General features: G+C 39.4%; 3 protein-coding genes across 8 annotated transcripts in view; all 3 read right to left on the bottom strand.

The window, feature by feature from the left end:
* LOC115769860 (heparan sulfate 2-O-sulfotransferase pipe-like) overlaps positions 1-9,862 on the bottom strand; it is a 41,942-nt gene extending 32,080 nt beyond the window's left edge. For 3 of the 5 annotated variants that reach the window (XM_030714851.1, XM_030714850.1, XM_030714852.1), the window contains exon 1: positions 9,591-9,850. In XM_030714851.1, the coding sequence (XP_030570711.1) occupies positions 9,591-9,679 (89 nt within the window). In that variant the 5' untranslated portion in view covers positions 9,680-9,850. Of the gene's footprint in view, positions 1-9,590 lie in introns of all 5 variants that reach the window. The other 2 variants (XM_030714849.1, XM_030714858.1) reach the window with 2 other exon arrangements.
* LOC115769857 overlaps positions 1-24,679 on the bottom strand; it is a 147,795-nt gene that overhangs the window by 12,655 nt on the left and 110,461 nt on the right. The window contains exons 12-16 of one of the 2 annotated variants that reach the window (XM_030714843.1): positions 23,580-24,248; positions 21,432-22,363; positions 18,523-18,872; positions 16,360-16,987; positions 10,866-10,939 (exon numbers count right to left, since the gene is read on the bottom strand). In XM_030714843.1, the coding sequence (XP_030570703.1) occupies positions 16,686-16,987; positions 18,523-18,872; positions 21,432-22,363; positions 23,580-24,248 (2,253 nt within the window). In that variant the 3' untranslated portion in view covers positions 10,866-10,939; positions 16,360-16,685. The remainder of the gene's footprint in view (positions 1-10,865; positions 10,940-16,359; positions 16,988-18,522; positions 18,873-21,431; positions 22,364-23,579; positions 24,249-24,679) is intronic. The other variant, XM_030714844.1, reaches the window with a different exon arrangement.
* On the bottom strand, positions 1,594-3,154 carry LOC115769859 (arrestin domain-containing protein 2-like). Its single transcript, XM_030714848.1, has 2 exons — positions 2,639-3,154; positions 1,594-2,566 (listed from the first exon to the last, which is right to left on the bottom strand). Exons 1-2 carry the CDS (start codon positions 2,982-2,984, stop codon positions 1,686-1,688), a joined length of 1,227 nt encoding a protein of 408 aa, XP_030570708.1. The 5' UTR covers positions 2,985-3,154; the 3' UTR covers positions 1,594-1,685.

Here is a 24,679-nt window from a genome sequence, read left to right as displayed (position 1 = left end):
CAAACAAACAAAAAAAAACAAAGGCAAGTTGCAGCCAATGCTGCCAACACCAACACCAACACCAATGACAAAGACACCGCCTAAACGCCGAGCAGCCGAGCGGCAGCAACTGCATCGGACCCCGAACGACCCCACAGAAAAGTCCAAGACAAGTCTTGAAGCAACAAATTGAAATTGTAACAAAATGCTCACGACAAATATGCGGTTTCTGTGTATGGTTACAACTTTTTTATTTTTGTTTTTATTTTTATATTTTTTGCAGTGCTCTCGTGCAGCCCCATGACGTAATGGTCGCATTCAAGTCATGTGCTCTGCCTGTTGTTTGTTGGCTTTCGGCTTTCGGCTTTTGGCAGCGGCTAACCGCAGCGAAGGGAAGAGGCGACTGCAGCTGCGTCTAGGCCAGTTCCAGACCCGTCCAGCTTCGGCTATTATCTGCCTCGTTTTTTCAACGCTAACAATAATTAAAATTTAAAAACTGCATTTTATTTTTGTTTTTGCGGTGCTTTTAATTGCTGAGGAGTGGCCCATGCAGCGAAAGACACGTCAACAAACAATAATATTGTTGCAGAAACAAAAAAAAAGCGATGCATGTGAATGTTTATTGTATGAAAATAGTTTGCTGCTATTTTTTGTAATATTAGTAAATGTAAACTATAAAAATATTAATATTTGTAAAAATGAATTGGAAATTTGAAGGCGACATTTCAACAAGTTACAAGAGGCTTTCTTTGCCCAAGCAGCAGCTTGATTTTACTTAGATTCTGCAGGGAAATGTCGGGGTAGAAAAGACTGAGGAAGATTAAATGCAATTAAAAATATTTGTCTTTCACTATAACAAATCGACAATCAAAGGCAGCCAAAAACGATAAGAAATTCAAAATCATGACAAAATTTAACAAGAGGTTCTTGTCGGGAGCTCCCGACTAGGGGATACCCTGAACCCTCTTCTTCCAACATCAAATGCATATATATATTCTATTTTAGAAGCTATATGTCAAGTTCGGTGATTCTAACTCTTATTATTTACCAAAATTGCCCAAAAAACAGGATATCGATATCGATTGCTTGGAAACGGAGTAAGTTATCGATTATCGGAAACAAACTCGATCTGCGCAGGCACTAGGAGCACCTACATCTTTCAAGTCTCTGGCTCTTATAGGTTCTGAGATCCTTGCGTTCATACATACGGACGGACGGACGCACGGATCTAGAATATATATACTTTAGGGGTCGGAGATGCTTCCTTCTGCCTGTTACATACATTTGGATTTTGCACAAATACAATATACCCTTATACCCATTTTAAATGGGTTCAGGGTATAAAAGCAAAGATCTATAGGGATTAGACAAGCTATGTCCAGAGAAAGAGAGAGAGAGAAACAGACAATGAAAAATAATAGAAAGTAGTAAGAAAGGAAGACAAATGCATACGAAATGTGTGTTCCATATTCGATTATAAGGACTGAAGTGGTCGGGCAACGCCTGGTAAATTCAGCTAGTTCAACATAGAACTGTAGATATTTGGTATTAAATCGAACTAAGGCTTTTGCAGTATGGGCAGAACAAAATGCAAAACAAAATGACAGTATTGTAAGTGTATTAAACAGTCGTACATTTAAAAGATACAGAAAAAGAATCTTGTAGGTCACATTATATATGGCTTAATAGCAATCTATGATGACTGTCTATTCTTTCGGCGGTATTTTTGGCTCCATAGCTGGTGTCACCTTTGGTGACGCCCCAGGTGACTCCTCAGGTGACGCCTCTGGTGACGCCTCTGGTGACGCCCCAAGTGTTTCTGTGGGAGCAGCCTCCGATACCGCCATTTCTGTTGGTGACACTTCTGTTGGTGGCTTCAGAAGCGGGATGTTTCTGTATGTGGGATACCATGGAAGGAAATCATCGGTGCGATTGTACTCATTTGCATCGGGGTCTACAAATAATTTACCAACATATGCTGATTGCTCAAACAATGGTTGGCTATCATTATAAGCAGGTGGTGGATCTCCCACTGTTTGTCGTTGAACGTTGCTTATATCTGGTATAAATTCTTTTGGTGCTTTGGGATCGCCACTTACAGTGAGTGGTATGGTGCCAATTGTAATGGGAACATCAATATTCCATTTCATATGCCAGCCGCTGATTAGGACAGTCAATCTGATCATGTATGATACATTTATGATGAGCTTTTCCCGGGATGAGGGCGGTAGGGATGGTATTAAATAGTGGCCTCTTGCTATGCGCTTGTGCGTAGGAGAAACAATCTCCGATTCAAATTCGCCGCGAAAATAGGAAGAGACTATGCGCCTTTCATGTCTAATCCTAAATTCGTATATCTGTATCAGAGTCATTGAGAAACCTCTAACATGCCGATTCGACATATTGTCTATATGCACTTTATAGTTTATCGTTTGACCCGCCGCATAGCCACTATAGGGTATTGCAAGATGTAATTTTATGGGTCCCGAACGAAAGGGCCAGCAGCATAATCTCCTGATTGCCATATGCTCAATCGGCATTGACATTTCTGGATGCAAGTTGAGATTATAGGTCTGCAATACGGTCACTGGCCGAGTGAACACATTGTTGTATCTAAAGAAACGTTCCAACACGAGTGACAGCTCATAGGAGATCTTACCATATTTTCCCACACACGACGTGGGGCACTCCAGCGGAAGCGTTATGGAGAAAGGAAAGGTATGCGTACCGTCTGGCAGTCTGCCTTTCTCATAGACATCTGTGTGAGACTTGACGTACGTCTCTGTGGAGTGAGAGATCGCCCTATCGTACCTGACTTCGTTACCAGATATGGTGTCACTACGTTGCTCTTCAAACATGACCTTCGCCAGGCCTAGGAACATTATGTAGATCCTGTTAACAGACTTGATAGAAGACGTTCTTAAAATGATGCGCCCAGTAAATATCTCTCCGCTGTAGAAAACAGGATTGGGCCGATCGAATTTGAATTCACACGACGAAGTCATTATAAAAGTAATTGCATGAAGCTTGGAAAAACTAATGCAAATGTTAAAGTATCATAAATGGGAAGCTCTATTGTTAATTAAATAACAAAGAACTGGAGAAAGTTGATTTTAAAGCCTTAAGTTACGAACACGACGTAAAAGTGGTTTGAATTTTAAATACCATATTGAATTTTAGTTCAAAAATAATATTCCCATTTCCTAGTTAGAGGAAGTTTTTAAAAAACATCTCAAAGGTGACTGAGATTCGATTCAAATATATTTTAAGCCAATTCATTGTCCAAAACGGAAGAGATTCGATGCTAATAAACCTCCTTCATATTTTGATATAACTAATGGGGATAATATAGCAAAGTTTTTATTAAAAACATCAAAAGCAAAGAGACGTCCTGCGCGGCTTAGTTGCTATGCCGTACGAGTTCAAGATGCAGAGTTATGCTTAGTATTCTTACGGGTCATAAAATAGTAATAATAATATAAAATAATCATAGCAAAAAGAACAGTGAACAAATTCCCTTGTAAAACGGTCAATTAATCCAAATTAATTAAGTTTCTGTGCATTTAACTTGGAGTCGTTATTAAAGCTAACCGTGTATAAGTTGAGGGATTAGTTTCCCCACATGCTCCTTAAAATAAAAACCTGATTTACGATTAACGTTTCAGGAAGCTGACCAATTTTTAGCTACTCGTCTGCTACCAGACCGCGTTGCCGACTAAAATGTAAGCCAGTTACACACATAAACCATGCGATTGGCATGCAGCCGGCGACATGAAGGCATCAAAAGGCAGTCGACAGAGCTAGGCAAAGATGCAAAGCACTCAACTCAGTTTGCAGCGTTTTTATTATTGATTTTTGTTTAATTTAAGTGAAAGGTGCGCTGTTTGCGATTTGTTTCAAGTTACGTGGGGGTCACAAAATCTACAACAGACGGTGCACCTGCCACTGCTCTAGGCGGCTCGATTTGTTGGCTCCAGGGCAGCGGGCGGTCATTGATCAGCCGAAAATCAATCGTAAACTACATGTACATTAACTATGTAATATAGCTGAAGCGGGAATGCCCTTAATATGACTGGCAAGTGAGGCATTCGGCCGCACAGCACGTGGCGGGTAACACATTGACTAGCTCAAAAGTCCGAAGCAAGAGATTTATGACTTACGAACATGATGTTCAACAAAATAAAATCAATGTTTAATGTTCACTTTTCAGTGTTTTCAGCATGTACATGGCTTTGCTGATGCTGATGCTGTTGCTATCATTAAAATCCATTTTTAATTTTGCCACTTGGCCTCAAATCGCCTTTCACAACAATCAACAGCAATGGTAACAAATATACCGAGCTACGGGTGGGTTCATTAAGGAGAATTCCCATAAAAAGCGTATACATAGACTTTCCTTTTTTTTCAAAATATATACTTTGTATATAAAGCATCTGCATTTAACTAAGTACAGGGTATATCCAAATCAAACACTCTTCATTGGAGCATTTAGGTTCAACTTATCTGCAGATCTGCAACACGAACAATCAGCTCACAGCAAAACATTTCATTTAACACACACGTTTACAAATTTTCCAAATTTGGTTTTATTTTCCGCAAACATTTTGAGATGCTAGTCTGCTGCTGTTCAAAAATTTACTTGAGCCGCTGCCGCTGCATAAAATTTGATTGTTTTTGATCAAATATGCATGCAAACGTTGTAAAAATTGTTTGTCTGTTTTCTTAAGTTTGCCAAAGCACACAGCAGCGGCAACAAATTTCAATTTAATTTTTTTGTTATCTTATTCTTTTTTTTTGTACTCACAGACGAGCGAAAGTGAGTAACTACCCAGCCTAGAGTATGGTAACAGAGATGCAGATGAAGACGAAGGGGCGAGTCTTCCAAGTATGTAAATCACCTTAACTACAGTACACGGCGCAGATTTATGGGCGCCAGCTACTTAGCGAGCAGAATTTTTTATGGCCCCTGAGACTGGAACATGCTCGGGTTACCAAAGAGCGTAGAAACCGCCTTCAACTGGCACCCAGACTCGCTGGGTGGTTCCACCATTAGACGACCCTCCACCTCCCTTCCTCCCTCACCACTCCCCGTGCGACGCAGAACTGTCACAATCGATTAGATGCCGCCGGTTTGGGCGTAAAGTGAAAGCAATGGACGCTACGATTTTAGCAATGCCGCCTCCAATTAAAGAGCAATTAGCAGTCGGCACAATTTCGGATGCAGGTATTCGAAGCTCTTTCCGAGCATTTCGGCGGTGCTAAGTGGTGGCTTTTAGGGCTACGCCAGCAGAGTCAGCAATTAAGAGAATTGTCAATGTGTGGGTTAGTCCGAGTATTTAACACGGATTTGCATTGGAGCTTTAGTCACTTAAGTGTTAAAATAAATACATATATTTAGCTTTTTTCTAGAACTGCCTAGGCAGTTGAGTTTCTTTTAGCAATCTGAGATCGCTTATGATAGGCATCTGTTATGCAAAATATATTTCTTGATGTGACAAGGAGATTTTCATTATACTCAAACAAACATTTCTTGATACTTAAATGGACTCAAACGCGTGCCAAAAGCACAACAACAACAATAATTACAAATGGTAAGCAGCATTATCATTAAGGCTCGTCGTTACGCATTGCCAACCCCGCCCACTTGCAGATGGTCCGCGTGGGCCATATTTGTATATCAAGTGAAAGCTATTCACTTAATTTCCACATTTTGCTGTTGTTTGTTATTTTTAGCCAAAACTGTTGTGTTGCACATTTTTCACATGATTGTGTTAATCAGTTTTTAACTTATAGTATATTGTTTTTTTTTTTTTTTTGTGCTTTTTATTTTTCAATTTAGACTTTACACAGTGAAATAATGCGAATTTGGCTGCGAGCGCGACTTTTGACCGCTTTACATAATACAACAAGTCCCCCAATGGGAGGGCAGAGGCGTTGCTTTTGGAGCTCACAGAGCAAAAATTAAAATTATGCGAAAGTTAATTAGTCACTGTCCCCCATGTTCATATATTTATTATAACTAATAACTTTTATACTTTTATACTAGTCCAGCAGGTTGGGCGGGCTGTGGGCGGGCGTGTCTGTCTTTCGTGCTTGTTTTTATGTCATCATAAAGGCGTTAAACGGTTGCAGCCATAAAATTGCTATAACGTTCGGTTACAATGTAAACAATTTAAGGCTTTCACTCGAAATGAATTGCGTGCAAAAAGATCTGTTAACATGCAAAGCTTAAGCGGCGCTTAACATGCGGGTGAAAGAGCAGCATGACCGATGCTACCAATAACTTCTCTGCGAGCATAAGCAGAGCGTCATTTGGGCTGCTCTCAGTTCTCGCGAAAAACTGTCAAAGCTTCTGTGTGGGTAACATGTGGTTAACAGGGTAGCAGAAATCACAGCATCTAAATGTGTGAGAAAAGTCCAGAATCAGCTCTAGCCAGCTAACTGTCAAAGCTTCCGCTCCCGTATGCAGTCGCATGCACATTTTTGTTGTAAATAAAAAGCACAAACGGAAAGGCAAAGAAACGACGCAAACTTGCAAACGAAGCAATTTTAGCGGCGACGACGTTGCCGGCATACAGTTAATTAATTGTTGATACTTCCAAGCGCAAAAACTATGTGCGAATGTGTGTGCGTGTGCGTGCGTTTATTTGGCAAGCCGTCACACCTATTACAAGAAAGCTGTAATTATTAGCTTTTCTATGCGCCCAAGTGCTGCAAATGGTTTCCATTGAATATCTGCCAAGCAAATCACATAACTGTCATCAAGCAGGGCGTGCCATAATTGTTATCAAACAGTGCGACTACCAAAAGTAGCAGCGCAGCAGCAGCGCAGCGGCGTCGATCAAAGAAGATACAAGCAGCCACAAGCGCAGGTGCCAAATGCTGAGCAAGCGACGGAAAGAGAGAGAGAGAGAGAGAGAGCGAGAGAGAGCACTGGTGCAGCTATCAGAAACAGTTGCTAAGCTTTGACTTTGCTTATCCCTTTACGTTCACATGCTGCAAGCGCAATAGTTCTAATTAATTATGCAGCGCTTGTTGTTTGTGACGTCACATCGCTGTGCAGTAATAAAAATATAAAAACAAAAGTGAATTTTATTGATAGCCGCATATATTGAACGATTAATTTGATACGTTTTCATTTGAGCTGCGGATTTGGTTACAAATGGTTGCGTTAAGTGAAGCTGTTAAGTACCCTGAAGCCGTTCGCAGTTATCAAACAGTTTCTAGGCTTGTTAACATAACTATGTAAGCACGCTTAACAGTGCCAGAGCTGTACTTAACAGCAGCTTTTAATTTGCATTAAAACAAGCTATAAATTTAATTGTAAAAAATAAATGAAAAATATAAAAAACAAGCCCACTGAATTGCAACGCTTTGCGAAATGGCTAGTTAATTAATAAGTGCATATTCGTGTGTATAAATGTTTACACAAGTAGCTAGAGAGCACTTAAAATCTCCTGGCATTCTACTGTTAACTTTGTTAGCGAAAGCAGCGTCCGTTAATAAATTCAGGCATCGATTTGGCAATTAATTAATTTAATTAATATCAATTGGGAGCAACAACAAAAGGCGTTGAGTAAATAAAGCACAGTGCTCGGCTGCATGCATCAATATTTGTAGTTGATTCTGATTTTGTTTTCATTATTTCCATTTTAACACATTTCCACTTTCCAGACAGTAAATATATATTTAACTTGATGGTAAAAACAGGAGTTTGTCTTTTACGGTTAATTGCAATAGCAATTAAAACTGTTTCTGCGCATAAATAAAAATAAAAGCTGTTTACCGAATGATTGATTGAATGACTGACTAAATGAGAAATTTAAATAACAAACGAACGATGCGTGAAATTGTCAAAATGAGCGTTAAATTTAATGCAAGTCTCCTCTCAGAGCGCCAACAAATTCATGCAATTAATTTATAAATGAGTAAAGTATTTTAATATATAGCAGGTCTTTAAACATGACAGCAGGATTAATTGACAAAATTAATATCGCGCTGATTTAGTGGGGACAGGATAAGCTAGATATATGTATGTTAAATTTAATAATCCTTACATTCAATCCAATCTAGATTGCGTTTAGCCAATTAATATTTTGATAGCCTAATTTAATTATTAATCGAAAGGTGCAAAAAACTAAACGAAATATATTTAAGTCTAGGCTGCTAGCTGGTTCGAATCCGGAACTACAAACCAGACCCACCCCCAATTCTTTGTTGACTTAACATGAAAATCTATTCAAAAACCCTAAAGTCGAAATGCATTTGGTCCCAACACTTGGATTTATCTAGCCATATTTGGCAGATGCCAATTTTTTGGTTAGGGTTATAATCTAGCCCGTTTTTGCATATGAAAATATTTACGGCTTGCAATATTCTCAGTGCAACGGGCACATGTAAACTAAAATGTTATGTGCTCTTTCTCAAATATAACAAAATTGTTAACAAAATTTGAGCCAAAGGGAGAGCAGAATAGCTGCACAAACCGAGCCCGAAGGCAGGGAATAGGTTTGTGAACCGTGAAACTGATTTAAAGTGAACTTTAAGGACTTTTCATTTCTTTACCTAAACTCTGTTTATTTTTCCCTACCTATATTTTTCGCTAGTTAACTTTTCAAATAAACCTATACCCACAGGCAAATAAAAAAATCAAAGCATTTTTAAATACCAATTAGGCCATAACAAGTGTGTGTTCAGTATATCATTAGTTTACATCTAATGCGCTCTCAATTGCAACACATTTGGGTCTGCCACAAGTTGCACAATGAGCGGACGCTGCGAACGAGCCCCGGTACGGGCCTGGCCAAAACACCTTAACTAATGGCCCGCTATGGCCCGGCCAGCGACTAATGAGCGGGCGGCCAGCGCTGAGCTCTTTAAAAGGCAGCCAAGAACCCAGACAAAAACTAAGCAACAAAAAATATATAATAGGAAAAGAAAAACAACAAAGAAGTATTGCTAGTTGAAGTGGGGGCTACTTGAGATACTCGAGTTGGCGTTTGAATTTGAGTTTTCGAGGTTTTCTTTTGGCTTTGGCGCGCTCTGTTCTTGTTTTCGAGCATAGTTCGGGCTAACGAAAAAATTGTTTCAAAAAAACTGGCCCCGAAGCTGCTCAACAATTGCTGGCAACACGAAATGAAATATGACTGCAGAACAATCGACCAGAAAAAAAAATAACCAAATACTGCAAGTTGGCTTAAAGTTATTTTAAACTGGAGCACGTTGAGAGAATTCTGATTGGATACCTATTGCAGCCGCAGCCGCAGCCTCAGCAGCTGACCATGAAATGCGTTTCTGTATGATTTTCTCACCTGCAGTGAGAAAAAACGTTTCACTTTTGCTCGCTGCCAAAGTTGGCAAGCTGAGTAAAAACCGAAAGTTAACAGAACCGAGAATCGAGTGCACGTCAAGTTGGAACTGAGTGCGCAGCATCCAATAAGTAATTATGACCGGTTTTCAATTACATACGTGATTAATTTAATTCGAGCGCATTGCCTGTGGCCGATTCTCATTAAACGGGGCCAATTCCAATCAAAAAAAACTTAATAACAGAATAAAATGCTCGACTTGGAATGTTTTTGGAGAATATAGTTAAGAGTATTTCGACTTACCGCTTCGGATACGGTATGCGTCTATATTTGAAGGCGTTTTCCACATCGCGCAGCTTCATTTTGTAGGAACGGTCCGCGTTGAGAGACATTTTAGAAACGCGCGCGCACACACACACACACACGAAGTGAAATACGCGAGAGATCACAGCTTACACAGTTCTTGGATTGTTGAAAAGCTTTTCTAATTCTTTGCTTGCCACTGTCACAAGTTGCAGTTAAATGCTGTAAGCTTTTCGGTATAACTGTTAACTGACAGCCCGGCACTGCAGCGGGAGAGTGACGTGTGAAGCGCACAACGTTCGCGGCACAACTGAATGTTCCTGTGAGCGCTTGGCCGCCTTTTTGGCCAAGTCCAAGCGCTGATCAGCGCTCTGCGCTGCGACGTCAGCCGCGCCGTCAACGTCGGCGTCTGCGTTTGCGCCAAGCGCTAGTTACGTTTACCGTTTGTTGTTGTTTCGCCAGCTGCTTTTACCTTTTTCTTTTGCGCACTCATTCGATTTGAAGTCAGCTCGGCATCTCTTCAGCAAAGCCGCTCTCTTTTTCTCTTTGCCAAAGAGGGCCATAGTCCCAATAAATTGGACGCCACTGTGCGCCATTTGATGTCTGCATTTTGTTATTGTCACAATGTTTTAACGTTTTTTTTACTGCCTGTTGGCATCATAATCCACTTCTGGTCTATTTGGGTCGCTAATATTTAAACAAATTGCCAGCCCAGCATATGGCTATCAAAAAACTAGGAACACAACTACACAAACAGCTAACAGAAACAATTGATGTTTGTCAGTCTTTGAACAGTTGGTCTTTTTACCTCTTCTCGACTCGGTTAAGTAGCATGCATTTTTCTACAACATTAGCATTTGACGGCTTCAAATTCCTTTCTACTTATATCTATCTTTCTTTTGGAACTATACGGAAACTGGTTTGCCTTTGAACCGCCCAATGGAAAAGAACTTGACCTTTCCGGCCAACGATTAGCATTTATTTCTGAGATACCCGTCTTTAAACTTCTTCTTTGCTGTAGAAATATATATTCACTCTGCGCAAAATTTGTTAAGCAAGAATATGAAATTTCAGTAGAAATTAATTATATTTACATTTTCAGTCTCGCACTTGTGGCCTATGGAGCTCATTGACCCTAAAACGCCTTTGGTCATTTGCAGAACAGTGAGTCCAATAAAACTGTGTACTGACACTTATATCGATTCCTAATTATCGGAATACCGATACCATACCATACCCAGACATGAATTGTAATATATAAATAAATGAACTTACCCCGAAAATTAATATACACGCAAGATTGTTTAATATCCACAAATAATACGAAAAAAAATTTTATATTCACTTAACTGAAAAAAGAAAGAAAAAGCGAAATGTTATTTTTGTAATATATGTAATAATATATAGTTTTGTAATACATATGAAATGATATAAATATAAATATATATATACAAATAACCACAACAACATAAGTATTTGAATTCAAAAAATATTATTAGATTGCAAGCACTTATGAAAATAAATAAAATTACACTTTTAATTAAACTTGAAAACTGGTTAGGCTTACTTGAATTTATGAGAATCACGTAGTAGCGCAACATTTAAAATGTTTTCTTCTTAAAGTTGCTGAGCAGCAGTTTGTAAGAAAGTTTTAAACATATCATTTCCAATCGACACACTTTTTTTGCAATTTCAGTGTATATATATTCCGAAATTCCCACCACCTAAGTGTGCATACTTTTTTGCAGCACTGTTCAGTTACGGTTTGCTCAATTTTCGGACTGGCGTCTGACGGCTGTTGGTCAAAAATAAAGCGTTTACACATTTCCATGTGCTGGGCTTTTCGAATTACTTATAATTATTTATTGGTTTTTTACGAAGTCGAATAGCAAAAAACTGATTGTTTATACTTTTTGCAACAAGCTGAAAATTCATGTAAATTTCTTGATAAAAAACCAAAAAACGCAAAGTCAAGCAAAGTATAAAAAAAGGCACTTTAACAGACAAGATTAAAAATATTCAAAAGGTGGCGGCTTGTGCCGTCGTTTTGTTTACGTTAATGACAATTGGTAGCTGTCACAATTAACGGCCAGGTGAGAGATAGAAAAGAAGAGTGAAAGGGAAAGGGAGGGAGAGTATGCCAGAGTGGGAGGAGGTGCATTACATAAAACCCAATTGCAGACAGCCTCAATTGAAATCCGATATGCAATCGTGAATCAATAATGAAATTGTTCAAGAAATATCTGCATACCTGTCATCGGATTGCAAGGCTTAAAAATGCATGCAAGTAGAAAAATGAATTTGATTTGTCATATTTTCCACACAAATAACCACCAGTATAATGATGATCATCATAATGTTGATCATTTATGAGAAGCTCTGGACATTTTGTGTTTTGTATTTATTCGGCTGGAGCACACCTTGTACTAAGAGAGAAAGACCAAGCGAGCAGTTGTTCAAAACTGTCGTCAATCTGTCAGTTTATCAGTTGCAATTGCAACGGCAATAAGTTTTTACCTGGCTGCAGTTGTTGTTGTTTATGTTGTTGTTGTAGGTGTTGTTCCTGGCGTAGCAATTGTGCTGAACTGGCAATTGTAAACAACTTCAATTGGCCCTCGGCGCAAATACAAATATACAAGTACATTTGCGCATGTTTGTGGACTCAGCAACTGCTGCGAGGTGTGCTCAAGGAGTTTTTGGCTGCTAGATTTTTGAATACTTTTATTTTGAAAATGCAATTTTGCTTGTCTTAAAACTAAATTCAATGAAATTGTGAAAGTAAACTTAAAATAGAAGAATTTAGCGCACACACATTTTAGTTATATGATACTCTATTCTTAGAGACACAAGAAGTATAATCGCTTGAATAGTGTTATCTATTTGATGTTATCTGTTTTATGGCCAGTTAACTTTTGTCAGATATCATATTGAGTATTTTTTAAAATAATATTCCCACAATATAAAGTATTTTATATATTGTTAAAAACCCGGCGCATTTATATAAATAAAGAAGCACATAGGACAATAACGAACTTAAAAGCCGTTTAATAAATCAATTAATCTATTTTTAATTAATTTATTTGACAGCATGAGAATTTTACCATCAGTTACTAGCCGAAGGAATTAGTAGCCAGTACATTAATTAAGTTTTAACCATATGTAGGCTAGATGGATAGAATAAAAAATCAACAACATGAATTTCAGTGTCAACTCTCGCTACATTGTTTTTAGTCTTGTTTTTTTTTTTTAGCAGGTCTTGCAGTTAGGCTTATCAACGCTATTTTGCCTAGTCTGGTGTTGGTCAGGTCCCAAAACAGAGTGGAGTTTAGTCAGCTGGCGGCAATAAACAGCGCCACAGTTGAGCACACAGCCAGGCTGGTGACAACTACAGCAACAGCAAGAACAGGGCATAGAACCGGCGGCTGTTGGTGGCTTATATGCTATGCGGGTCAAACAACCCAGGCCCAGCCGGGTGCCCACAGTGGCAACAAACTGGCCCGCCTCGAGCCTTGGCAGGTGCCTTAACTTTAACACCGGCTATTGGTCAGTCCAAACACAGGATGTGGGGCAATCAGCGCCATGTTGGGGCCGGCAGCTGTGCAGAATGTAGTTAACCCGATTTTGAATGAAACAAGCGGATTGTATTTTTAAAATTCTTGTTTAAGTTGTTTTTGTTGTTTTTAATTGTCTTGTTTTAAATACTCGTTTCATCTATTTGATTCAGTGCGTCATCATTATAAGTTTTCTTTCTTGTTCATACTATATAATACTATTTATATTTGATTTTTTGTTGTTGTTGTTTTTTTTTTTTGTTTGTTTATATATTTATAAATATTTCATTTTGTTTATCATACAAGTGAAATTTACGTCGTACAATTGAAAACATAATGCACAATTCATGAGCAATCCCAAAGTGGAAAAAAAACCTTTTTAAAAATTTGACAGTTTTTCTCTGGTTGTCTTCGAAGTTTCATTTTGTGGATTTTTCAATCTTTCATTCTTCAACATGCGTTGACTATTTACACAGCTGCTGTATTTATTTATTTCTTTATTATCTACCAGCGTCACCTGCCGCACATTTCATTACTTGAAATTTGGTTTTTGTTTGGGCTTCGAATAAATTACATGCAATGTTTTATGTGCTGGCATAATTCAATTTCTTGAACGTTTTTTGTTTACGGAATGGAATGTACTTTAAACACAGTTGGCACAAAAATTTTTCCATAGTTTGTTGTCATGTGTGTGAAGGAACTGAACCGAAACGACGTGAACGTGACTTTTACTGTGACTGTGTGCCTGTGACTCTGTGACTTTGTGATTGCAATTGTGACCGAAAACGTTGTAACCTTATTTAAAGCTACCTCTTGAATGCTCTGTCACCTTTCCTATATATATATATATATATATATATATATTTTTTTTTTAATTTCTGTCTGTGAACAGAAATTTGAATTTGGCCTATGCACCAATTGTTTTTAATTGATTTTCGGTATTATTTTTTTTTTCGTTTTATGCTTATACATATGTAAATATGCCATGTTGTGGATTTAGTTATTGTTTATTATTATTTTTGTGTGGCAAAATAATAACAATAGTTTCATAAAATTGTACAAAGTGCGCGTTTTGGCTATTAATACATATAATGGTTTATATGTTGTCAAAAATGAAACTAAAACACCTTTGACATTATTTGTTATTCGTTTTTCGCCTTTTTACAAGTTTCTATTTGCTTTCCTTGTATAAAGGTGAAACTTTAATGGATTTTATTGATCTTTGCTATGGGAATTCTAGCTGCGCGTTTCTATAAATTTCCTGCTGGCAAATGCTGGCTTTTGGTATTTTCTTACAATTTATATATATATATTTATATGTTAAGTGCATTTAAAATAAAGTATATTTGTCTTATGCATACATTTAAATGAGTTTCTCATTTCGCTTATGTTTTCTATTGGAAAAACTGCCAAAAATTCATTGTAATTATGGGGCTATGTCTTAGAATCTAGTGCTGCATACAATTGGCATAAATTACTCTAGATTCGTATCATACTCTATATCTGTGTGTTGTGTGTTTTTACAAATTGTTTTATGTTAAATGCTATTTATTTATAATATCATTAGGAAATTGTTTTTATGTATTTTATTTATTTTTATTTTTTTTTTTTGTTGTCTCAAGTGGTTTGGAGACCTCAGTGCATATTGAGTGAAATAAAATAGGTCTTAAAAATATCGATTCTTCAAAAGTGGCAAAACTAAGTTAAATAATATAAAAAATATATATATTAACATATTTGCAGCACACATAAACACATTAAAATGCAATTCAATAGATTTGAATATTTGAAGATTTGAAGACATTTTATGGCAGTTTCTTGTGATAATCGTGTAAACATTTGTTGTTGTTGTTGTTATTGTTGAATGTTTGGTTAACACCGTTCTAATTATTTATTAATTGAATTAATTTATAACAATTAAACCACTATGTGATGTTGTTCAATTGGTGTTACTATGTGTGTGCGCGGGTGTGTGTGTGAGTGTGCTGTGCTGTGCTAAAAAACCCACGTGCTGCTTTCTTTTCATAGACTAAGCCTACGCCTATGCCTATGCATACTCATAATATCGTATGATAACTGCCTCAACTGTTGAATTGAATGCATTAGTTGCTTAGTTTATAGTTTAGTTAAATATAGTTCAGTATGTGCATGCCATGGATCACAACACTGTCGAGATTTTTCACTTGCCCCTCCCTTCAAATGCAGCTAACAGTTATATAATCGTAACTATGCCTAACTTTCAATACTCTTACGCAGCAATGTTGCATATTCTTTAAGTTTTCTAGAGTTTTGCTCTGACTTTTATACAATTTAATTGTAATTTCTGATCTTTTTGCATTTTGTTGCTAATTTTAACTAATTTGGTTTTTTCCTCTTCTGTGTGCTATGTGCGCTATGCTTAATGCGTCAATGGCTTCTTTTAAGTACTGTCCTAACCATATTTAAGGTACCTAACTTACAGTAGTTTTTGCTTTTCAGCTGCAGCTTAAATGAGAAATAAAAAACCAGGTCATATAAGACAATGATCTAGTATATATATACCATATAATAAAGCCAATTTCTGACCTTAAAATATCAATGCAGTTTGTTAAATTTAAATGTGGTGTTGTATAAGAATAAATCAATATATTAGAAGTAATGAAAAAAGGCAAATTCAAAAAAATTAATAGCAGAATTTTAAAAGAAATTGTCAATTAAAGAAACTACATTTTCCTTAATAAAAGAGAGTATTCCTTTTCTAAACCATAAACATTTTAAATGAATTATTTGATGCAAACAAACAACTTAAGCAAAATAAATCAAATTGTCATTATTTGAAGGTTATAATTTAAATATTTGGATCTCTGAATAAAGATTTTTCTAGCTTAAAAGCAATTTTCAAACGCAATTTTAAGTTCTATAATAGTAAATAATATTTAATGGTTCTACAATAATCGAAAATACAATATAACTAAAAAAAACTGCTCTTCTTTTAGTTTTTTCGAATACTTATATACAGAACTTGCCAGGCAGTGAAGATCGACTAAATTAAAGGTGTTTTTAGCTAAGAACCCAATGCTATACACATAGCTACTCGTATTTATAATCTTATGCTTATGTCTATACACCCACACCCACACCCACATCCACACACACACACTCCCTCTCCCTCTCGTGTTTTACATTATTTTTTGTTTTACTTTTTTTCTTTGAAGCGCTTAGAAAAGTTACGAACTTACAATTTAGCTTTAGTTCTCTTTCTCCCTGTTTGGCTCAATTTAAATCCCTTTTGCACTAACTCATCCGTACTTTAAAACCTCCATGCCAGATCCTGTACCGGGCCAACAATAATCTCCAGTTGCTCTACCTGCAGCATCTGCTCACGCTCACGCTTCAAATTCAGATCCCGCTCCCGCTCCTGATCCCGCTCCTGTTCCTGTTTCTGCTCCGGTCAGGCAATGCTCAGGCCTTGCTCAATTTGCTCGTACAAGCCATAGCCGGCGGCAACATATCACACGGTGGTTTCTCGATCCACATGTATGTACTCCACCGGCTGTAGTGGATGTCAGGACGCCGGATCAATGTAGAGCGCCTCCTTCTGGAAGTCCTTCTTCAGAGTGCCAATGCTGCAGGGCGCTGGCACATTGCCATTGCCATTGGCACCGTTCATGAATCCACCGCTTTTCTGCACCACCGACTTTTTTCGCTTGCGCATCAGCCCAAACATGCAGAATATGAGGCAGGCGGTCAACGCTGCGGCAATGCAACCCAATGCCGCAAATACGCCGCCGGGCAGCTCGAGCAGCTTCCGAGCTGTGCCGCACTCCTCCTCGGACTCATCGAAGCCGCTGGGACAGTTGTGATGACCTGCAAAGCAGATACGAGCGAATGATTGAAAAGAAATCTGTGGTCAGGTTACAGGTTCGCCTCGCTGGTTGCCAAATTGAAAGACCCGCCGCCGTCGGCTAGTGTCACTTGAGTGCTCCCTGGTTGGTTGGGGTTAGGGCTGGGTTTGAGACTCGGATTGGGTTGCCTTGGTTGGTTGCCTTATCCGGCCTGGTTGCTGGTCTGCTTGGTTAGCTTGTTTAATGCACGCTGCCTTTTTGGTTAAGCAGCTCAGTTGCAGACGCGCCTGGCTGCCCATAAATAATTGAAGCTAAAAGGCGAGTCCCGCTCCCTGCAGCTGCAGCCAGCAACTTGGTGGCAGCTGTTGCGGACTGCAACTGCCAGACGGACAAACTTTTGTGAAAGATATTTTCGGGCGTTCTTTGGTGGACATAGCCCGCAGCAGAAGCAGCAGCAGCAGCAGCTTTGTGCAGTTGTCAGGAAACTTTGCCTGATTACAAAAACGTGGCCAGCAGCTTGCAATGAAATTAACACAGAAGCAACCACAAGTGAAATTTCTGTTGCCTATTCACAGGCGTTGGGCTGTTGGACAGCAAATGCAACAGCAACAGCAACAGCAATGGCAATCGCAACCAGCTCCAAATCACGTACACGTAATGCAAACTTATGTCTTCGCGAGGGTTGGTCAAAAAGTTTGCCAATTATATTGGTTCAAAAACTTAACAAAAACAGAAGAAAACTTATAATTGTAACTTGGCCAATTGCAGACTACAAACTGGCCAGAACGCATACCCTTGCAGAGGGTTGTATAAACTTATAATGCACAGCAGAAGTCGCCTCCGAAGCTGTTAATTAATCGATTTGGTCTTGTGGAACTGCACAATAGGTTCATATATTGATTACAGGCGTTACTTATGTAAGGCAGAATCAGCCGAACCGGAGCACTGTATCATATAGTTCACATAAGAACGATTAGTTTAAAATTGGATTCTTTAAAAACCCTTCTCATTATTGATTTATTATCCTAATCATACTTAGCTAAGCATATTCGCAAAATCTTATCAACATTGGAGCGCCATATCATATATAAAGCTGCTATAGTTTTATAAGTATGAAACTTTGTGGTTTTTTGTTAAACTTATTTTTTCATGATATAAGCGCAAAATCTTTACAATATTTATTCATCATAAAGCTGCCATACGGTTTGTGGCATAGGAATTTGTAGCACTTTGAAGATGTCTTAATCAAGCTCAGCAATGCTTTTGGCATATAAGTAAGATCTTATCAAAATAAAGTACTCGAGTTTTGCTATGAAAACTCTATTAAGCTACGTATATTTCTGCAAGCGTATTGAGACTTCGGCGGGGCCGAAGTTTATTTTATTTATAGTTAAAAATAAAGTAAAAATATGGAACATTTTTTAAAAATATATGTTAAAAGGAATTTCGTGGGCAATTAAAATAAAAATTAAAATTTTCTACATACGATTTTCACGAGCCTTTTCACTTTTCGAACAACCCATGCGTTGCTTTCCCCAACTGGCAATCTCTACTCACCATCACACCACAGACTGGCCGCTATGCATGCATCAATTTCGGGGCATTTGTACTCGCAATCCGACTCCTTGGGATAGAAACCAAATTCGTTCAGCGTTTCGTTGGCCGTTGCGCTGGGCGCAACGCCTCCGGCGCCAGCCACGCCGGCGCTGCCAGTGCCCACAACTGCACCGCCAGCACCACCTGCTGCACCACCGCTGGGTGGGACACCCAAGCCCGTGGTTACGCTTGCGTTCACATGCAGGTCCAATTGCTGCAGCAGCGCATTCTTAGTGCGATGTATCTCCAGCCATGTGAAGGCTATGTCACCGGGCTCCTTAAGGATGGGCTCCAGCACCAAACTGATGGGCCTGCAAGGAATAAACGGAATGTAAGTGCGTGCGTGTGTGTGTGTAAAGTTGTAAACATTTTCGGCTTGTCTGTCTACGTCCCGTGCCCATATCCTCGCCCTGCGGCTGTCATGCAGCTGCTCGCCATGCTCCACATAACTTTGAGGCAAGTTTTGGGCAAAGTAAGGAATACCCCACTCAGATATCTCTTTGGGTCTTTCGCTGCCAGTTGCTCAAGTGCAACTAATTACGCGCAACTCTCAAGTTGCCATAGAGAAAATACTCGTTTATTATTCACTACGCTTCGACTGCATTTGGAATAAGTCAGGACTACGGTGCAGAATGCGTGCGCAAAGGCGCAGCCGATGATTTTGCCATTAACATTATAGCATTTAGTGGAGTCTTAATGCTTTCAAGTGCAAAATAAAGCCAAAGCTGCAATAATATTAAAATTGAGTGCCTTAAGTGGGAAGTAAATTGGGGTTTCAAAGCATCAGCAAAGTTTCGTGCACATAATTTTAGGGCAGACATCAATAAATTGCAACCTGCATTTGTGCTGACATATTATGAATTATTATTATTTTGAATAATTCATTTCTAATGTCATTTAGAATAACATTCGAGTTTATTCTCTTGTTGCATTTGGTGAGGAAAACTAAATATTTCTGCTTATTAGAACATTTAGACTTGCTGTTAGAACTATTAGTACTCTGCTTAGGGTTTTAGCTAAGTTCTCAGGTTGACAAACATGTTCACAAGCATAATTAAAACTAAATAATTTTGTATTTGAGCCAGTTTTGTGGCTGTATTGGAAGATACTTTATGCCGTGTATCACCAAACTTTAATTTCTGCGCTGGATTTGGCTGCCAAATATGTGTTTAATTGACGCGCAAAACAATCCGATCGCAATTGCAGCTCTATGTAAAATCCCTGTCTGCCGTTTGAAACCATAAAATATATCACTCTGGCATTTTATATATTGCAGGAAATTATTTCGACCATCTGCCGAGCCACTTTAAACGCAAATGTTTTTTAATGAGATGCGCATGTGAGCTTTGCTCGTTCGTGCATAAATTCCAAACAAAATATAAATAACATTTTAGTAGCTCCAATTCAAAAAGCCTCTCAATTTAAGTTTTTAGTTTCTATTTTTTTCCCCCACAAACTAATTGGAATTTAACAACTGCTCGTATTTCTAACGTTTCTGCCAGCTCACAATTTGTATGACCCTCCGATGCTCGAACTCCGGGTATTTGGAAGCTCTTATGAGCTCCATCAAAAACAAAAAAAAAAAAAAAACAGGCTGCTTAAAAATGCAATAACAGGAAATGGCTACAGCGGCAACAAAACACAGGAAATTGAGCACAAAGAAGGAAAAAAAGCCATTGAGGCGAACAAACATGGCCGACAGACACACAGACACACAAACACACAGAGACTATGTTGAAAGGCATGCAAAAATATCCATTTGGGTTGAGCGGAGAATACAGAGCCAGAGCAGCTATATGTGTAGAGTTGTGTGCTCCGGCAATTTATGTTCAAGGTGCGTGCCACCAGAATGAACTCCGCTTTGGTCAGTTTTGTGCGGCTGCTGCTGTTGCTGCTGCAAACGTGTTGCCATTCAATTTTATGTGCAAGTGCAGCTCAAATTTGTCGCCCAAAATACAAAAAAAAAAGAGGACAAAACGAAGAAAAACATATAAAACACACACATGGCCATGTGGAAACATATTTTTATGACACCCCAAAGGGTAATTGACAGTGTCCCGCCTGCTCTGGCCAGACAGTGTCAACTAATGAGCGTGTCGAGCCTTTTAGATAATTAATCGAGTGCTTTGCAACTCACTGAGTAAAAGCCACAGTGATATCCGCTGAAGCTGGCAACAGAATAATGCAATGAGAAGCCATTGTCCGAGCGAAAAGCGGAAACAAACAGGGAATAAAACAGGCCTTGGAAAGCACACAGTAGCTTTAAGCGTACAGCTGAAAGCTTTATGGGAAGATTAATGTTTAAAGTGTAATTTCTTGCACTAATATTGAGCTTTTGTTCGAAGTTGCTTAAATTGTATTGATCGATAAAAGCTTATAAGAGCAGAATACTGCTGAAAGCAAGATACAAGTCTGATTTATTGCTTTAAGCAGGATTAAATTAATAAAGCACACAAAAGCTTTATGCTGATAGAAGCTAAAAGTTTTTTTTTGTACTAAGCGTTGAAAGTGTCTTCTCGTTTTAAAGTAACTTTTGTATTGGATTGAAAGCATATAGGGCTGAACGCTAAATAGTAAGATTCTAGCTTAGTGTGATTTACAGTTGTGCTTATTAAAAACATTCGTTGGCTTAACAGCAAGACAAAAGTTTAAAGTTTAATTTGGCTTGAAGTGAAATTAATTGTTTATTTCATTTCCTTTTAGTCATTCTGTTGTATTATAGCTATAGCTTAGAGCTCCAAATAAATTGGACTATATGCCATATATGCTTTCTAACCTTTTTTGTCTGTTCTGTACGCGAATAATTCAATAATATAATACATACTTGAGCATTCAGCCGATTTCATTGGTATTCTGCGCACTCTACTTACTTGTTCATAAACAAAGGCTGTCCATTGGTCCAGTCCTCGGAGAATATGTGCAGGGATGTTGGCCTGGGACCACTCTGCGCTGGACAAACCACACGCATGGGCTTCAGCGGCCTGCCGGAGTAGACCATCAGTCGATTCTTGGTGTGACAGCGCATGGCATCCTCGGAGGTGGGATCGACGGGCAGATAGGCGCCCCAGGTTTGCACGAATAGCGAACGTTCTGGCGATTGGGCCTCTATGTACCAGGCCAGGCCCTCGCAGCTGGCGTCCTGTGTCTTGAGCGGATACTTAAGCTCATCCTCACCGCCAGCGCCCTTCAGTTTCAGCTGTTTGCGGCAATCGGCCTGCCGCTTAAACTCATACGAGGCTGAGAAGAAAACATCGGCAAAGTCCTCGGAAATGTTGAGTCTGGTCACCGTAAAGGTCAGTTCCATAATACGCGAATGCGAGACAAAGGTCAACGGCGCATTGCTGTACAGAGCGCTGGAGTTGTCACAGAAGCAGCCCAATTGGATTTTCACATCTCGGAACGGTACATCGTACAGGCGCAGCTCGGTGATGCGACCCTCGGGATCCAGTTGATTGCACCGCGGTCTGCCCGTGTGCAGATCCGAGTCGGTGGTGCAGGCGGTTCCCTCGCCGAACGATACATTATGGAGCACCAGCTTGACGCGCTCCGAGGTGCCCGCCTCAAAGCGATACAGGCAGGTGATGTTCTTGGCGCCGCCCCTGCCATAGAGGAACACATTCCTGGGCACCTGGATGTTGCCCTTGCGTTTGCGAAAGACACGCGAACAAAGCGGAGGCACTGGATCCTCGCCACGCCTACCCGGCCATGTTTCACCGCCCTGTTCTGTGTCCACGAACTCGTAGTTCAGTGCAAATTGAGCAGGAAACAGGGCGGTGCCCGTGTGCGTGTGGAATTCCAGTTTCTGCAAATAGCATAGCAAAAATGGCCTTAAATTAGTGTGCGAAACGTACACTGAGCAAAAAGAGAACAAAAAAAAATAAAAATGGTTAGCAGGGAAAATCTCCAAAAACTCGAGAGCAAAGAACTGCAAAATTGTGTTGACTAACAATATGATGACCCGAATTGCTGATTTCTTCATTTTGGAATGCTTGTTGGTTCCTTCGGTTTTCTCTCAGTGTAGCAGGCACAGCTTCAATTTGGCGTCAAAATATTTGCAGTTCATATTTGCGACATTCAAAAAGGCTAAGCAAGCTTATTGCGGTACCCTCTATTTGCGAGGCCCGCAGCTAGTACGCAGTACCTAGCGCCCAGCTCCCCCTCGCAGTGCCCCAGCCCCTCCCACTGCCAGTAACATCTCGCCAAAGTCAGGCTTGTGTGTGCTTTGGCGTATTTGAATTTTGCCAGCAGGCAAAGAAGTCGCCGTGGGTGACTCTCCAGCCTGGCTGGATTCGTTGGCTTCGTTGGCTCCGTTTGCCGTTTGCCGCTTGCCGCTTGTCGTTATTTGTGCACGTCTGGCGATGCACTCGAGTGTTTAATTTGATTAATTTTGTCAAGTTTTAAGCAAATACAAATTTGCACTGTGCCAAATTTGTTGGCTTGCTTTGCTGCAAGGTAATTGTTGAGGGAGCCAAATTGAGCACTCCTCTGCAAGCACTGCGACCAGGTGCAGCAGACTAGCAAAAAAAAACAACAAATTAAATAAATATAAACTCGAGGCTTTTGTTAAATTCAACGAATTGTACTTTTTTACTGTCATGTAAACAATGAAATTTCCAAGCCAATGCCCAAAAGCAGGCAACATTTCTTTAAATTCTCATTTGTCTGCAAACACGAGTGTTGCACACTTTTAAGGTGGAAAAAAGTTAAAGCTGTATATATGAAAATCTGAACTGTCTTTAAGGACAGCTGGAGAACTTGTTCCGGCTATACTTAACATATGATATTAATATTAATAAAATAATATAATAATATTTAAAGATATACTTGAAATAACACCATATAAAGATCAGAAGTCAATTCCTTTGTATAGGATGTTCATTAAAATATACTTCCGAGACGATACATCACACTGAAGGAATCCAGGTTCTAGATTAATCCCACCCACAATCAACACATGTATTCAATATTTATACATATATACCTTTCATTTGAAATTTTCTTCCTTTTATTTGACTTACCAAATCTCTGCCGGTGCTCACATAGCTTTCCAGTGGGCTGCATGGCCGCTGCTTGTTGCCACCCATTAGAGCGCTGCTGCCGCTGACTCCGCTGCCGATGGCCGTGTGATCGCACAGTTTGGGCGTCTCGTAGTCGTATATCTCCAGCATGAGACGTCGCTTGCCTTTGGTGCTCATTAGGGAGACAGCGCTTTGGCTATTCTTATCCGAGCTCAAGACAGCTGCTGCCGAAGCTCCACTGCCGTCGCGGCCGGACTTACCACCTGATAAATAGTTGAGGCTGTCCTTTATGCCGCCCAGTTGTTTGCCCGCAGAGGCAGCTCCGCCGGCAGATGCTGCGCCGCCAGCACCGCCCTGATAGCCACTATACTTGTTCTCCTGATTGAACACACTCGACTGTGTGGGCCCGTAGATGTAGGTATCCACTGGATTCCAGGCATTGTCAATGTTTACGCGCAAATTGCGATTCAGTTTTGGATTGCTGGCGCTGTAGTAATAGCTGCCATAGTTGCTTTGATTCAACAACGTGGGTTTGCCCCCATCCGCCGAGGATGCCACCGGCGGCGGTGGCGGCGGCTGTCCTGTGGTCACGCTGGTCGACTTAATTGGCATATATGTGCCGTAACTGTCCCACATACGCAGACGAGTTATCCAAGGCGGCAAATCGCTCTGCAAAGGATACAGCAAAAAAAAAAAAAATAACAAATGTTATTGATTAACTTTACAGGTGTACAGAGCTCTCAGACGCGGAAGACAATCAATGTGTTTAGATTCAATTATTCAGATGATAATCTAAAGAACTCCAGATTCATAAGAGAATTATGAATATTACAGCTTGTAATAAATTAATGCAATTTTACAGCTGTAAATCAACAGAACTCTCTAGATAGAAAGCATACACCAAATGGACCATTTAAATTTACAGCTGCTAATTAGATCCCTAGATGCAGAACATACACCAATTGTAAATGTTTGATTTGTCAAATGTTACTAAAGAAAACTCGTCATTTAATTTAATAAATTTAACACGGAAGATACTTCAAATGTTTAAATTCAATTTTGCAGCTGTTCATCAAAAGAACTCTTCAGATAGGGTAGCT

Source organism: Drosophila novamexicana, unplaced genomic scaffold (genome assembly GCF_003285875.2).
Source record: "Drosophila novamexicana strain 15010-1031.04,08,12 unplaced genomic scaffold, DnovRS2.1 tig00004554-arrow-pilon, whole genome shotgun sequence".
In the NCBI taxonomy this organism is placed as follows: domain Eukaryota; kingdom Metazoa; phylum Arthropoda; class Insecta; order Diptera; family Drosophilidae; genus Drosophila; species Drosophila novamexicana.
This window is presented reverse-complemented; position numbering and strand designations above follow the sequence as displayed.